We start from the raw sequence: 15,032 nt of genomic DNA on the forward strand, positions 1-15,032 counted from the left end.
AATATTTTGTACATTTTTTCCTGCCTCTCTTGATTTAAGCAACTTGAGAAGAAAACTGCCTTTCAAGTCAGGAGATCTGGATGTCAGCTCTTGTTCTGGTTGTCTATGGCAACATGACAAATCAGCCCAAACGTTGCAGCTTGAAGCAGCAGTCATTTCACTCACTCTTGCAATGTTTTGATCAGAAACATGAGCAGAGCTGGGCCTACTGATTCTACTTTCTACAGTGTCAGCTGGGGTCACGTGGTGATATTGAACTTGTGGTTGGAATAGATAGCAGGATCCAAGAAGGCTTTGCTCACATGTCTGCTAGCTGGCAGGGCAGCAGGGAAGCTGCTTTTTGCCTGCCCTTTCCTTCCTAAGTCATCTCAGCCTCTTTCCATGCACTTATGACAAGTGACTCAAGGCCTCAGGAGATCACGGCTGACCAGCAAAAGCTGTCTGTCTTCTTAGAGGGTGGACCTGGCAGGCATACAGTAACTTCTTTCTGCTTTACTGCCAAAGGGCTCATCACTCAGATTCAAGGGCGTAGGGTCAGAGATGCACATCGTGAAAGGAGAATTTTTGTAAAAGATTTGTGACCACTCTTAATCCATCATAGCTATGCTATGAAGGCGGCCTCTGTGTGTCAATGACTACATCGTGAATTAGAAAGACCCAAAGTTATACTGCAGGCAGAAGCACTATGCATTCTAAGAATGAGCTGTGCTACACACATGGACGCATATCTTGGGGTTCACTCTATGGCTTACTCAGGGCGGGTAGTCATTAGCTGTCTGCTACTTTGAAACTCATTTACCATGTATTTCCTAAGAGGAGCTCAAACAAAGTAACACTGGGCCTCACCTGGAGGGGGTGGGGGAGAGAGTTGTGGGATGCAGATTGTGCATCCAAGCTCTGTCACCCAGTTACTGTGTGACTTGTATTGACTCACTCGCCTTTCCCCCTCCTAGTATAGAATAATGTTACCGACTTAGCTGGGTGGCTGTGAGCATTGCAGCTAATCTGATTAAAGTCCTTAGTCTGGTGACTGTCCATAAGGGCTTCCCTTTCTCTTAGTATGGCCCCACAGTGTCACATGGAAAGCTTGGACTCCTCACCTCTTTCTTCTCTGCCCTGGTCACCTGCATTTGCACAGATAATTGAGGGGGAGTTTGGAGCCGTTGACCTGCGCAAAGCAACAGGGAGAGGAAGGCCTCTACTTCTTGTTTCCCCTGGCCTCCTCTTCCCAAAGAGCTCCTTTCCCAGACATTGGGCCCTGTGCAGCCATGGGGTGAAGTCCCCCTTCTCTGAGTGACGGGTGTGGCCTGTTTAGACCATGGCTTTGCCTCCACTAGATGTATGAGATCAAATCTGAAGGCAGCATTGCGAAGAAGTTCAATGAGATTCTGCAGAAGCTGAGCTCCCCCCTGCAGCCCAGAGTTCCAGAGCACAGCAACAGCAGGATGAAGAACCTCTCCTATCCTTTCTCCAGGGAGAAAATGTACCTGTGAGTATTGTGGCTGGGGTGGGGATGCAGGAGAGGCTGGGATTACCAAACGCCACTCAGCGCCTCAGAGCAGAGTGAGCGGAGGGAGCATGCGGTGTTGGCAATGCAGTCCTGGGCTTCTTTCTGAATCCTTTTCCTTAAGTGAGATTATCTGGGATAGCTCCTGGGTCTTCACCAGCGGCTTGTGGGGGACCCTGCCACCTTGGTCATTTGTGCTGTGGATCCATTGAGAATTGGGGGGGGGGGTAACTATAAACTTAGGGACTCTGTGGGGAAAATGGTCAGATACCTGTTTACCTTCAGTGGGGTCAGTTTCCGCCCAGTTCCCAGTTTTGTAGGGTTTCAACATAATGTGATACACCAGTGAGAGGGGGCTGAAGCTTCTGGATCTCTGTATTCTCAGCTGCCTGGTCATTACCCTGAGACACCCCACCTCACACCCACACTTGGAATGACATCTTTTCTCAGAGATGCCATTTTGGAAGCTTTGGAGGGAGGACCCAGTCCTGGGAAGTGGGAGAGGCAGGAGCAGATCATTAATGCTGTTCTAGGTACTCAGGAGCAAAGGAGAGACTGTCAGGAGTGTTGAAAGAATTGCGAGGGGTCGGCAGGAAGGGATGCAGGAAATAGGAGGACGGAGGGCCCTTTGGAGGAGCTGAGTTCCCGAAGCATGGTGTTTGCTGATCTCTGGAGACTTGTCTCCCACCCACCTTCACCCTGAGAAGTGGCACATAGTTCTGTGCACATGCAAACCTGCTCCTTTGCACGCGTCGCCTCACTGAATCCTTCTACTCCTCTTGTGAGGTGGCCATGCGCATATAGCCATCCTGCCACAGACAGAAAACCAAGGCCCAGGGTCTGTCCAAGCTCACGCAGCCCTAAGGGCTGAGCTGGGAATGGCATGTTGACCTCTTTGTCTACCCTCTGCTTTGTCTGCACCGCCCCGGCCCCCCCATCCTGGGGTCTGCTCTAGGCTGGTGCTGGTGCGTGAACTGCCACCTCCCATACCCCTCCATCCAGCCAGCCTCTGCAGGCCTTCAGGTCCAGTTCTAAATACCTTCTTGAAGAATCTTCTGTTCTTCCCAGCCCAAACATGCTCTCCACCCTCTGAGTTTTCTCGGAAATTGTCATTCTGCACCAGTTATTTGGAACCCCTGTGGCTGGGTGCCCACCGTGACACAGTGTCCATGAGCACAGCCCCCCAGCAGGGCTAACATACCTGGGTGGAGTTCTTTATTTATTTATTTTTTTTGAGTGAAAGGTCAGTGCATGAGGTTTAGAACAGACACAGAGCTTGCATAATTAGGAGTTTAGTATCTTGTTGATAAGACAACAGGGACAGAATTAAATTAAAATTTGAAAAACAGATTTAAATGCCAAATATCCTTAAGTTCTTTATTGTTTTTTAATCTCTATAGCATCATTGTCCATCCACAGGAACTCTTTTTATATACTTTCATTTAAAAAACTTGTCAGAGTGTAACACTTTTTTTTATCAGTGTATAACATTTTTTTATTTATGAAATTCTCAGAGTTTTCAGTGACTGCATCATTATCATAGGGGCATTGGAGTTGCATCTTACCTCCATAATCTTTGTTATTGGTAACTTTGCAAAGGCTATTTTTATTTATAGAATTTTTCCCCCCACTGCATTTATTTCTGTGTGCTGCATGTCTGTGATAAGTTTCCAGAACTACTGGGTCAAAAGCATGTAAGCACTGAGAGGTGTCGAGTGTGTTGGCTTCATGCGTCTTGCTGGGGAGTGTGCTCAAGGCTTCCTGGGGCTGGGTGACAGTGGTTTCGGGACAAGGGTAAAGAAATGACTGGGCCTTCTGTTTTCTTGGTGTCTCCAGGTACAACATCCGGGATAAGGACACCTTCTTTGATAATGCGACCCGGAGCCGCATCGTAAGTGACAGGCTAACTGGTGGGGTGGGCTGGGAAAAGCCTAAATGCCCGCTTGGGTAGGGCACACTCAGCCCTTGGGCTAGTGCCTATCATCATTTGCTTGGAGTTGCCTTGCTGCTTAGAGGCATAGCCAGAAGCTTCCCAATCTCAGCAGCCAAAAAAAAAATATAGCTAGCAATTTTCTCCATGACAGGTTTCCCCCAAAGTCCTCTTGGAATCACAGAGACAGGGAGTTCAGGGCTGGTGGGGACTTTCAGCTAGTCAGGTGACCCCTTTGCTTACAGCTGAGCAAACTGAGCTCCTGAGATGTCACAGATGGAAACAAATTCACTTAGATGGTTAGTGTGTAGGGAGGCACACAGAGAAGCCCTTGTATGTCTCCATGCATTTCCGTTCTTTCACCCCCAAAGAAGCTGCGTGCATTCATGTCACAGGGAATGGCCAGAGTTGACCAGTTTGTCCAGGAACCAAATTACCAACTCATTCGATGGAAAGCCAACAGTTACAACCATAGCTGTCCTTCACCTTTTTGCCTTTTAATGTCAAATTTCTGAATTTTGCAGGAGTGATTCTAAGGAGAATCTGATCACAGCTTGTGCCCCTGTGGCCATAGACACCTCCATCCACTGGTTCGTTTATTCTCACCTCTCCCAGAGATCTTTCGGCTTATGGACAGAGGAGAGAAAGAGGCCCTGGGGATGCTGGACACTCTCTCATGCCGCTGTGGAGCATGACAGTGTGTCCCCGCTGTGCCTCAGGAAAGAGCTGGAGTCTCTCTAAGGGATGAGGGTTAGATACCTAGAGGGCTTCCAAGTCAGCAGGTGACAGGAAAGGATAAGAAGCTACAAATGACTGGAAGAAGCATCAGCCCATTTGCAAGGCTCTGCGCTTGCAGGATGGATGAGAAATGAAGTTCCTTAGCTGGGTGTTTTAGGAGGGCTTAAAGCGGGCATGTGATGGCTTTAATCATCCTATCGAAAAAAAGCACAGACTTCTTATTTTCTTGGTTGATGCTGTTACAAGTCATTTATATCTCCCTGTGGTTTGGGTCCCACATCTGTGAGGGAGTTATAGGGTGTTGTGGAGATTACCCGATAATTGCAAAGTGCTTATAAAATAATACAATGCCATATAAATGCTGTTCCTAATTATTATTGCTGTTGAATTACTGTACTGGATTATAAGTGAATTAAGCATTCTCGGGCCCCTTTCTGCTGGAAGTTATTTATTTACCACTCCCTCTAGGTCTGTGTCTGGAATATGGGAGGGTGAGTGGTGATGGAGTAACACATCTTCTCTCACTCATCTCTCTTTCTGGAAGCTTCTTCCTTCCCCTTCTGCCATTCCCCAGTCCATTCCACACTGTGAGAAAGATAAAGAGCCTTGGCCTTTGTTCGGGGGTTCACTCTGCCTTAGACTTTTATCTGAGGGTCTTGCCCACAGCTCTGAATGTCTCTCCTGTGCTCCCTTCTTTGTGGCTTCTGAGCAGCCCAGCTGTTTGTTCCAGAGCTGCCTTCCTTGCTGGGCATCTCTTTGTAGCGTGGCTCAGACTTGGGACCCTCATGAGGGCACGAGTTGGCTATCATGTTCACACACAGGTCCACCCATGTCCCTGCATCCTCAGCAGGGGGTACGTTCACCTCCCCACCAGCCCACTGTCCACATGAGAGATGGCGTCCCTTGCAAACCGCAGAGTGCAGGGGTTTGTAGGCCCACATAGGGTGCAACGGTCATTGAGGAGGCTGGGTGCCCAGGAGGTGCTCCGAAGACTCCATTCTGCAGAAGTGTGTGGTGCTCCCTGACTGCAGGGGTGTGGTGAAGGTCAGGGAAAACAGAAATAATAGTATTAATGACCAATTCATAGGCAGCCCTTATTAGGCTTCTGGACGCATGGTTTCTCAAAGCAGCTCTGCGAGATGGCTCTATCACAGAGAAGAAACGGACCTCAGAGAGCGAGCTGCGCAGTCTCTCTGATCCCGGCCAGAACTAGAACTTGGCTCATCTGCCACCATGTCCTGTGCTCTTCCCGGGGACCCCCTGAGAGCTTCCGTATGATTCTGAAAATGCTATCACCACACAGAACCTGTTCTGATTCCTCCTTCAGTACTGCTCCCTGTTACCATGTGGCTCAGAAGCCCCACTGGCGATCAAAGCTGGTGGGGAGGGCAGCCTTCTCTTCCTCTCCCCCCAGACTCTGTACCAGGAGGCAGACACCCCCCTTTCTAGCTCCACCCCAGGTGCTTCTTCCCTCTCCCTCCAGGGGGTGATGTGCATATGGGCTCCCTGGTGTGTTTTCCTTACCTCCTGTCACTGCAGTCAGTTTATGGTCTTTTCTTTACGTTTTCAGAGCGGGGGCAAGAGGGGTGGCGTGAGTCTGAGGGGGACAGATTCTTTGTTTTCTCAAAGCCCCCCAGTCTGAGTGGGTTTGATCGTAGTCCATGAGGTGGCACATGCTTGGTGGCCTCTTCCCTGGAAATGTGTTTAGCCACCTCATCCACTTCTCGCCCCCCAGGGTGATGATGGCCTACCCCCCCCAACCCCCAGCGTGGTGACACACATGGTCAAGGTGCTCACAACCCTGCTGTCGTCTGTTCTAGGTGCACGAGATCCTGAAGCGCACGTCCTGTTCTCGAGCCAACAACACGATGGGTAAGGACCGCACCCCCACCCGTGGGCAGAGCGCCAGGGGACCGGAGCTGTTCTTTCAGCAGCTGCCTTGGTAGGCAGCAACAAGGAACAAAACACACAAACGCCCCACACGGAGAGGCGGAGAGGCAGGGGAGGCTGCTTTCACTTAGTCTGGGAAAGCCTGCTTGCCCTCCAGGAGCAGAGGGCGCCCCATTTCTTGGTGGGGCTGGGACTGCTCCCAGGCAGCTCTAACTTCTCCCAGACGGTCCCTGCTGGCTGTCTGTGCTGTTTCCCACCTACACCTTCCACTTCATCCTGACAATTCAGCTGCTCCTCTTCACAATCTCCACCAGTTTTTAATAATCACCCTCAAACAGGACAGGTTTTTAATTATTTGTTTTTTAAGAAGGAAGGAAGGCATCTGAGAGGTCCTTGAGCTCAACCCTTTCATGGAAGGCCACCGAGAGGGCGAATGACTTGTCCAAGGCGCTCGTTAGTCTGAATGTGCTTCTTGTAAGTTCAGTGTTTTTGGCTCCTTGTCTGGCTGACTGGGTTTGTTTTGTGGTTTGCTTTTTAGATGGGAAAGTGTTTGTCTTTGAAGCAGAAGCCTTGGTGTCTGGGAACTTGCAGTATGAGGCAGGCGGTCGGGGTGCTGAGGGACTGTGGAGGGACACACAAGATAGTGAGGTCAAAATGGGAGCTCCCACACACAAGCACCATCCTTTTCACATGGCTGCCCCTTCCGGGGTGCTGCCAGACCTCTGGATGGCTTTCGAAACCTTTGTGAGAGCTGCCTTCAGAACACGTGCTGAGGTAGCAGATCCTCAGCTTTTGAGGTGTCTTGGAGTTGAAGGGTCCAGAGTCATTGGGAGGCAATGTGAGCAAAGAGCAGAGGTGCTCACGCTGAGGAGTAACAACAGTGGTGAATGTAATAATGGCTGGTACCTAAGAGCACCAGTGAGGCTTCTGAGCTACATGGTAACAGGGAGCAGTACTGATGGAGGAATGAGAACAGGTTCTGTGTGGTGATGGCATTTTCAGAATCATGCAGAAGCTCTCAGGGGGGCCATTATGTCTGACTTGGCTTTGATGTATTCATCTTGCTACAAAATTCCAAACACCCTTCTAAGTATAAAAGTCAGATTTTCCATGTGATGTAACTTGTCTGGAGCATGGTGCTGATGAGGCAGACATGAATGAATGAGATAATTAACAATAATTAATCCATCTCAGTTCCATGGAAAGATCAGAGGCCCTTGCTCAGCAGGCGTCCTAGGTGATTCAGACACCTCCATAGTCAAGGAGTCCTACCTTGTATTCTGTATTTTCTCATGGTTCTATCAAAGTTCTTGAATTTTCCTTTACTTCTTGATTAGTTCACCCCTCCATGCAATATAAAATCAACCTTTGAGCCAGCAGCTAGATTTTGATTTTATTGCCCTTCTCTTTGGTTTCATATACAAGTATTAATGGCTGTGTTTGAATTAGAATCCTCCAGAGGACTTTTGCCTCATAAAACGAAAAGAAAAGGTAACAACAGGGCTGTGTTTGGAATTGTTTTGCACGGTGTTTTCAGTAATCCTTACTTTCATGACCAACTTACAATGCTTTATTCCCTTTCTCATTACACCCAGTTCCAATGGAAATTAGATGAAAAGGATAATAAATATCAGAAGATGGAAAGGTACTAGAGATAATTCCAGCATGCTCCTATAAGAGTTAGGTTGAGCCTACTTCTATCTTTGTTGAAAATACATTTTTGAACATCTGCTGCTTTTATAAAACATTAAATTGCATACAAATTATATGTTTTGATTTATTTATATTCTTGTCTTATTACACAAAGTTTCTGAGGTGGCTTACAAGAAAAACAATGAAAGAGCATGACATAAATAATAAATAAGAACCAAGAAAAATCCAAATTAAAATAGAATGTCAAAACTAGGAGAAAAAAATAGAACACAAATATGCAAACCAGAAGACCCTCTAATTTCTGCACTTGGGCTGCAAATTTAACCTTGAACCAGAGTGAAAGGAGACTATGACCAGTGGTTTTAGCCTTTTTTTTTTTTTAAAGATTTACCTATTTATGCATACAAGAGCTGGGGTACAGGCCAGAGGTGTGGGGGTAAGAGGCTTTTCCAGAGACAGAGTAGGGAACAGAACAGGCAGATTGACTGAAATACACTGCTGAGGGAAGCAGCGGGCTAGAGAGGCGAGGTCTGCCACGCCTTATGGATTGCTCCCTGGCTGCCCGGGGATCGAACTCGTGCTGCAGAGGCTACATATTGCCTCATAGTGCAGTACTTAACCTCTTGTGCCACCAGGAAGGCCCAGGTTTTAGTTCTTGATGTCCTCAGCAATAATTTTTTATATAGAACATTTTCTAAAATCTCTCATACAATTCCCTGCATTTTATATAAACTAATACTAACACATATTCTCTCTACAAGTGCATGTGTAAACTTTTCTGGCTTATTTAGGAACTCAATAAAAATGCAGTATTCTATGTTTCGTCAAGGATTATCAAGTATTATTAGATTCCTTTGTCCCACACTCTGAATCCTTGAAGCTTTGACACTGGTGACCTCCCTACCTGCTTCAATTTCACTTTGCTATTTGGGAGACAACAAAAGAAGCTCATTAGAATTTTGGGTTAAGAGAGAGTGAAAATGAATTGAAGAAGGCCCAGAAGGATTCTGGATTAGGGGATAGGTTGATGAGAGCTACATCCTTTTTCTTTCTTCTGGGTTCTCTGTTATGAGGGCTAAGGTAACCAGACATGAGATTACTATACAAATAAGGTATCACTGTAATCAAAACAATAAAGACCCCTTGCACTTGTGTAGGATGTATGCTTCCCAAAGCACTTTTACACTCATAACCTCATTTGGGCCTTTAAACTACCGTACAAACTGGGTTCAACACACGTTAACTAATTTCACAGCAGAGATGAACTGCCTGACCCAGGGTCAAAGTTTGGAGCCAGATTTAGAAGCTAGTTTCCCTAACTCTTCTTAGTGCTCTTTAATCAGTGGATAAATAGCTGAGGTTATTAGGAAAGGTTCCTAGAGAAGGTGGAAGCTGAGGCCTTCCCATTCATTCAATCAAAAATTTATTGAGCACCTACTATGGGTCATTCATATTCTAAAACTAGAGTAGAGTGGTGAATCCAGGAGGCGCAGTGGGTGCAGATCCTTTCCCCTGTGAGGCTTACATTTGAGGTGAGTTTTGAGATGAGGGACTAAACCACGTGACGGTATGGCAAGAGAGATTCATGCCAGGAAAGCAAATAATGCCAAAGCTGTGATGGGAGCCCCTCCAGAGAATCAGGTGGGATCTGGCAGGAGCTGATGACACAGTCACCTTAGGTAATTCAAGGCAGGACTGTTTACAGAGAGAAGGTTTTCACAGATGTGTACAGGGAGTTGGGGAATGCAGAGATGGTGTAGAAATATGGACCATCTCTAGACCCAGGGGACAGAGACCTCTGGAGCCGGGAGGGATTGAACCGGGTGGCTGAGGAGGCACTGCAAGGGCCATGCCTGTTCTGGGAGGAAGCTAGGGTCTGTACATTGTCCTGCCTCCCCCTGACCTGCTGAGCTCAGTCAAAAGGGAGACAACAGGCCAGCCGCTCCCTTCAGAGAGACAAGAGGAGAGAGTGTGTCTGGAAGAGGTAAAAGGAGGAACACCCGCTGGCACAGCCACAGAGGCAGAGCCCATCCTGCCTCGGGACCACCAAGTTAAGATACCTCGGTCAGGGCGAGTGTGTCTCAAATTCACAAATGCAAGAACAAAAAGGAGGACCTGCGGTGTTCTCAGAGCTTCTTCCTAGTGTGAAAATTTCTTAGACTGATTTGAAGGAGCAATATAGGCTTCTTCCCATGTGAGACAACTCAGCCCAGAGAGGGGACTGATTTCCTATCCACTCATGGGGAGTAGGTCTCTCTCTCCTTTTTCCTTTTCTTCCTTTTTTTTTCCTCAGGTGGAGGTGGGGCGGGAGGGGTAAAATTAACATAAGAAGGTAAAATATGAGGAGCTGGCCTTGCCAGGCATGGGTGGACTGGCGGTTGGTGAGGACTAATGTTAACTTCTTGGGTTTCTTCCGTAATCATCATCTTATTACTCCTGGGAGTGAGGGGTGTGGATGAACAGACACAATGTTTGGAGACTTTCTTGTCAGCTGGGGTACAGCAGAGTGGTTAGATCGGGTGCAGCAGGGTGGTGAGCTGGGGTGGTAGAAAGTGAGTGATCACAGACCCAGCCTGCTCAGACACCTTCTTGTCCGGCACAGCGTGAGGTCAGCAGCTGGCGCCCTGCAAGTTTACAGCAATGTAGAATGACCCAAAAGTGCACTTTCCCATACAAAGAAAACCGAAGCTTCCTTGACCGTATCCGGGGAGAATAGACACCTTTCTTCCTCTTTCGTATGGAAGTTATTGTTGCCTTTTCATGGACAGAAAATTGCAGATTGATGGAGCTACATTTTCATAGAAATTTTGGTGTCAGAGCATTTAAACAAATGTATGCTTTGGGCATTTCCCCTCCCCACTTGAGAGACGATGTCTTAATTATTTTGACCAAAGCCAGACCGTGTTGTGTGTTGTAAACATCTGGTTTATCATTCATCCAGCTGAACTGGTTTATATTTTGTTAGAAGAAAAGGCTTGGGATTAAAGGCATTTAAGTAATTAAGCACACGTCAAGACGATTTGGTGATGGGTAAATATAGTCTCTGTTAAATGCACTGTCTGGAGGCTCTGGTTTAGATTTACATCCGACTGAGTGCAGGGATGAAAGCAGGATGCCGGGCGGACTGGGCCTTGTTTGGGGGGCAATCAAAACCAAATGAGTTTTCAGGAGTTCAGCACCATTCCTTTAAGTACCTGTCTTGATGGATGAAAGTTTCCTTTGACTGGCTTGGAGGGGATGGAGCTGCACTCCCTCTCACTGTGAGGCACTGGAAGATTTAATGAGCCCCTCTTTGGGAGGCAGGCCATGAGCTGTGTTTTGGTGGATCCTTTGTGGCCAGGAAACCAGAGATGTCTTGGGCGCTAAATGCTGGGCCTTAGGTCGTGTCTTGCATACATGTGTCTTCAGGTACCAGACCTGGGACCTGAGCCCATCCTGCTGTCTCCTTGGCGACCCTATGGAGGCTGAGGATGCTGAGAGTGTGTTGCTAGGCCAACTGGGTCAGACTGTGTAACTGACAGCCCTGAGCAGAGAGGAAGCTCCAGCCTTTTCCTTGGGGATTGTAGTTCTAAACAACAAGTCCCACGTACCTGGGGAAGTGAGGAGACTTTAGGGATTAGAGAGGTCCTTCGCCAGCTATGCTTTGAGCTGAAACACTGCTTCTCTCTGGGAGGAGAGGGAAAGCAGAAGGTTGTCAGTGCCTACTCCCTTCTGGGAGTAGGAGGACAAAAGGTTGGGTCCCTCTCCCCCGGTCTAGAGCAGAGAAGAAAGACTATAGACATGGTCCTGGAGAAGAAAGCTTCACAGTCTTAGCCAGATGGATGGTGCACGATGGAACCAATTAGCCTGCTTTTGCTGAAAAGAAAGGAAAAAATTCAGAATTTCAATTTTCAAAGCAGAGACTCTTTTAAAAAAAGCGTTTGATTATTTTCTTCTTCTTTCAAACTGATTTCCATGCTTGTTTGGGGGTAGTCTTGGTTTCAGAAGTCTGTGGGTGACCCAAGAGGCCAAAGCAATCCCCGTTCTTGAGTGAAGCTGTGGATGCCTACTTTTCAGCTTGCTCCCCCACATCCCCCACTCTCCTTTTATGTTATCTCCTCTTCCTCCACCCACCGGCCACTGACTGACATCATCATATGATGCCACCTGAAAAAGAGGAGGTACACTGCCTTGGGGGACACATTCCATTACAGCTTTGGAAGGGGTGCTTGTAATCAGGATTAGGACAGTCCAGCTTTGATGACCTGAACCCTGTTGGCTACAAAGCAAGAACCATTTGTTGGAGTTCCTCTCTCGGGACTCATTGAGTTGAAAGTGTCATCACCAGCATAGCTTGTCTAAGAAATTGGAATAGTGAGGAAGAGTAGCCCAGGATAAGTAGGAGATACCAGGGCAGCTGAGGGGCTGGTCACTTTAGGCAACCACTAGGCCTTTGGCCTTCCCAGCAGCGAACTAGGTGTTGTGAGAGACTCAGTGAGAGGTGGGAGCTCAGGAACCTTGTAGCCTCGGGGGACACACAACAGTGAGAACAAATAAGGCCCTGGGAGTGAAGGAGCTTCCTGCCTGAGGCTGTGCTGTGCAAAGGGAGCTTTGTTTGAGGTGGGGGTCGTGCAAGCAGCTGTAGCCCTCCAGTGATTGGAGATTTTTTTTTTAAGATTTATTTATTTATGCATACAAGAGCTGGGGTGTAGGCCAGAGATGTGTAGGGGAGAGAGGATTCACCAGAGACAGAGTAGGGAGCAAAACAAGCAGATCCACTGAAATACACTGCTAGGGGGAAGCAGCAGGTGAGACAGGAGAGGTCTGCTGTGCCATGTGGGTCACCTCTCTGGCTGGGGATCGAACTTGTGCTGCAGTGGCTGCAGATAGCTTCATAGTACTGCTTGTGCCACTAGGGAGGCCCTGATTAGAGATCTTTCTAAGGGTCTGGCAGTGGAACCCATGTATACAACAGGTTGTCAGCCTAACGCTCTTGGACCCTCACTCGACTGCTATGCTAAGCAAAGCCCAGAGTTAGCAGAAGAGCTCAACACCTGCTTGACTTTTTACATGCAGTGTGAGGACTGTTTTCAGGGCATTCACTGCTGCTGTGGGAGTGAGCGAGGGAAGGGGTGGGGTGCGCATGGGGTGCGGTCTGGATGGAGCCTTACCCGCCTGTGAGGCTTCAGCCTCTATCCATGTGGACAGCCCTCTGTAGCTTTGAACTCCTCCCATCCCTTCCCACTTGGGGTTCCACCCCTTGATGATTGTAGGGTGGCTTCGCATTGCTGTGGTTATGGCTCTTGAACTGATTAATGATGCTCAGAGTGAAATTGTAGTCTTGTGAGTAAGACAAATCTGTAGCTCATTCAGCCTCCCGGGTACCCCTCCTGCTCCACACTCCTTTACCCAGCCTCGGCTCCCTCTACCCCCCAAAGTTAATTCTGATGTTTCATGCTCATGCCAAGGAGGAAACTTAAAATCAGGAAAGTACGGGTCTTTGGTGATGCCGCAGCCTAAACACTCAGCTTTCAGCTCATTGGAAGAGCAGCCTCTTCCACAGAGCGCCCCTGGCAACCTCCCAGGAGCCCCTGCTCCTTTGTGGGGCCTGTAGATGCTCTTCCTAAGATCCTCCATCCTAAACCTTGAGAACAAGCAAAGTCTGAGTAAGAGGAGGCTGTTGGGGGAGGGAGGATCTTTTGAGACCGTCTGTGGTCTCTGATCACGTGGGTGGGGCATTGAATGCGAACAGGAGGTAGACAACTATGAATTTTCATGAGTAGATGTTGTCTAGACTTTTCCTCTGACCTTGACATTTATCCAGAGCTCTGCAAATGCAGATTATTTAGCGTTTGAATATCATACGTCTTTCCCTCCCAAACCAATTTTCTCATCTCACTGCTGTCTGCAGTCTTCTCTGGAAAGAGTGGTTCAGGGCGGAGAGTGTGTTTGAGACCAGGGAAATCACCTGTAGCATGGACCTGCCTTCGTCCTGCCTCTGTGGGATGAAATGCGCGTCCTCCCTTGGCTGGGTTCCCCTCGGGACTAGTGGGTGACACACAGCCCCTCCCGTCTGGGGGCCCGTAGTCCAGGACAGACTTATACCTTAGTCAGTCTGAACCTACAGACCACTTTGCAGTCTCTGAACAAACCTGTGAATGAGAAATAACAACGAATGTGCTGAGCAGGGGGCCTGCTGCTTGGCACTGACTGAGTTGAAAGTGTCTTCACCAACATAGTGCGTCAGGAAACAGGAGTAGTGAAGAAGATTTGGTGCCTGGGGAAGGGGACAGATACTGAGGGTAATGGGCCTGTGGGGACAGAGCCTCTCGCTCGCTTCACACTTAATTGCTGCAAGTGGTGTGAGATGATGTTGGGGTTAAAAAATGAAGCTCTTGTGTAGTTTTCAAGCCTTGTGGCCGCAGGATCCCTTTTCACTTTTGGAAATGTTTGAGAGCAACCGAAGGGCTTTTGTTTACGCAGCTTATACTGATCAATATGATTGGATTAGCAGTTAAAATAGAAAATGTTAAAGCACAAGGATGCCCAGTGCACATTCCGAGGGAGGATGTTCCCCGCGTCATAGAGGTCTGACACTCACGAGAGACTGGGAGAGAAAGAGCCAATGCTGTCTTAGGCTATTAATAAAATAGTCCTTTTTTTCAGGTCTTCCAATTCAGATTTTTTTTATTCCTCTTTTTTTTAAGATTTATTTATTTATGCATACAAGATCTGGGGTATAGGCCAGAGGTGTGGGGGGCGAGAGGATTCACTAGAGACAGAGTGGGGAGCAGAACAGGTGGAATGACTGAATACACTGTTGAGGGGAGCAGCAGGCGAGAAAGGAGAGGTCTGCTGTGCCATGTGGGTAGCTCCCCGGCTGGGGATTGAACTCATGCTGCAGTGGCTGTGGATAGCTTCTTAGTGCTATGACTTAACCCCTTCCAGCACCAAGGAGGCCCCTTTTTATACATCTTTAACTGAGGTAATATTGGGGTATCCCCTTTGTGTATATACCACCATGGTGCACCCACCACCAATGCACCCCTATTCTGGCACCATAGACTATGATGATGCTTCCTTCCCTCTTTGTTCTTTCCCCTCCCCCAACATTTCCCTCCATGGTGTCTCAGTCCTCCACTCAGCTATCAAGGGTTAGTTTTTCAACTTGTCTTTATCTGACTATTAATTTAGCTACTTTATAGTCTACTATTAATTTAGCTACTTTATAATCTATCCATGTTTCTGCAAATGGCATGAGTTTATCTTTTTGACCGCTTAGTAATATTCCATCGTGTATCTGTACCACATCTTCTTGATCTAATCATTTGTTCT

The 15,032-nt window shown here is 47.8% G+C and overlaps 1 protein-coding gene across 2 annotated transcripts in view; it reads left to right on the plus strand.

Moving 5' to 3' along the window:
- ANO2 (anoctamin 2) overlaps positions 1 to 15,032 on the plus strand; it is a gene marked incomplete at both ends in the record, with an annotated part of 266,883 nt that overhangs the window by 68,564 nt on the left and 183,287 nt on the right. For both annotated transcript variants that reach the window (XM_084255831.1, XM_084255830.1), the window contains 3 exons: positions 1,338 to 1,489; positions 3,344 to 3,398; positions 5,996 to 6,047. In XM_084255831.1, coding sequence (XP_084111957.1) covers positions 1,338 to 1,489; positions 3,344 to 3,398; positions 5,996 to 6,047 — 259 coding nt within the window. The remainder of the gene's footprint in view (positions 1 to 1,337; positions 1,490 to 3,343; positions 3,399 to 5,995; positions 6,048 to 15,032) is intronic.

Source organism: Talpa europaea (genome assembly GCF_964194135.1).
Source record: "Talpa europaea genome assembly, chromosome: 15".
Lineage (NCBI taxonomy): Eukaryota > Metazoa > Chordata > Mammalia > Eulipotyphla > Talpidae > Talpa > Talpa europaea.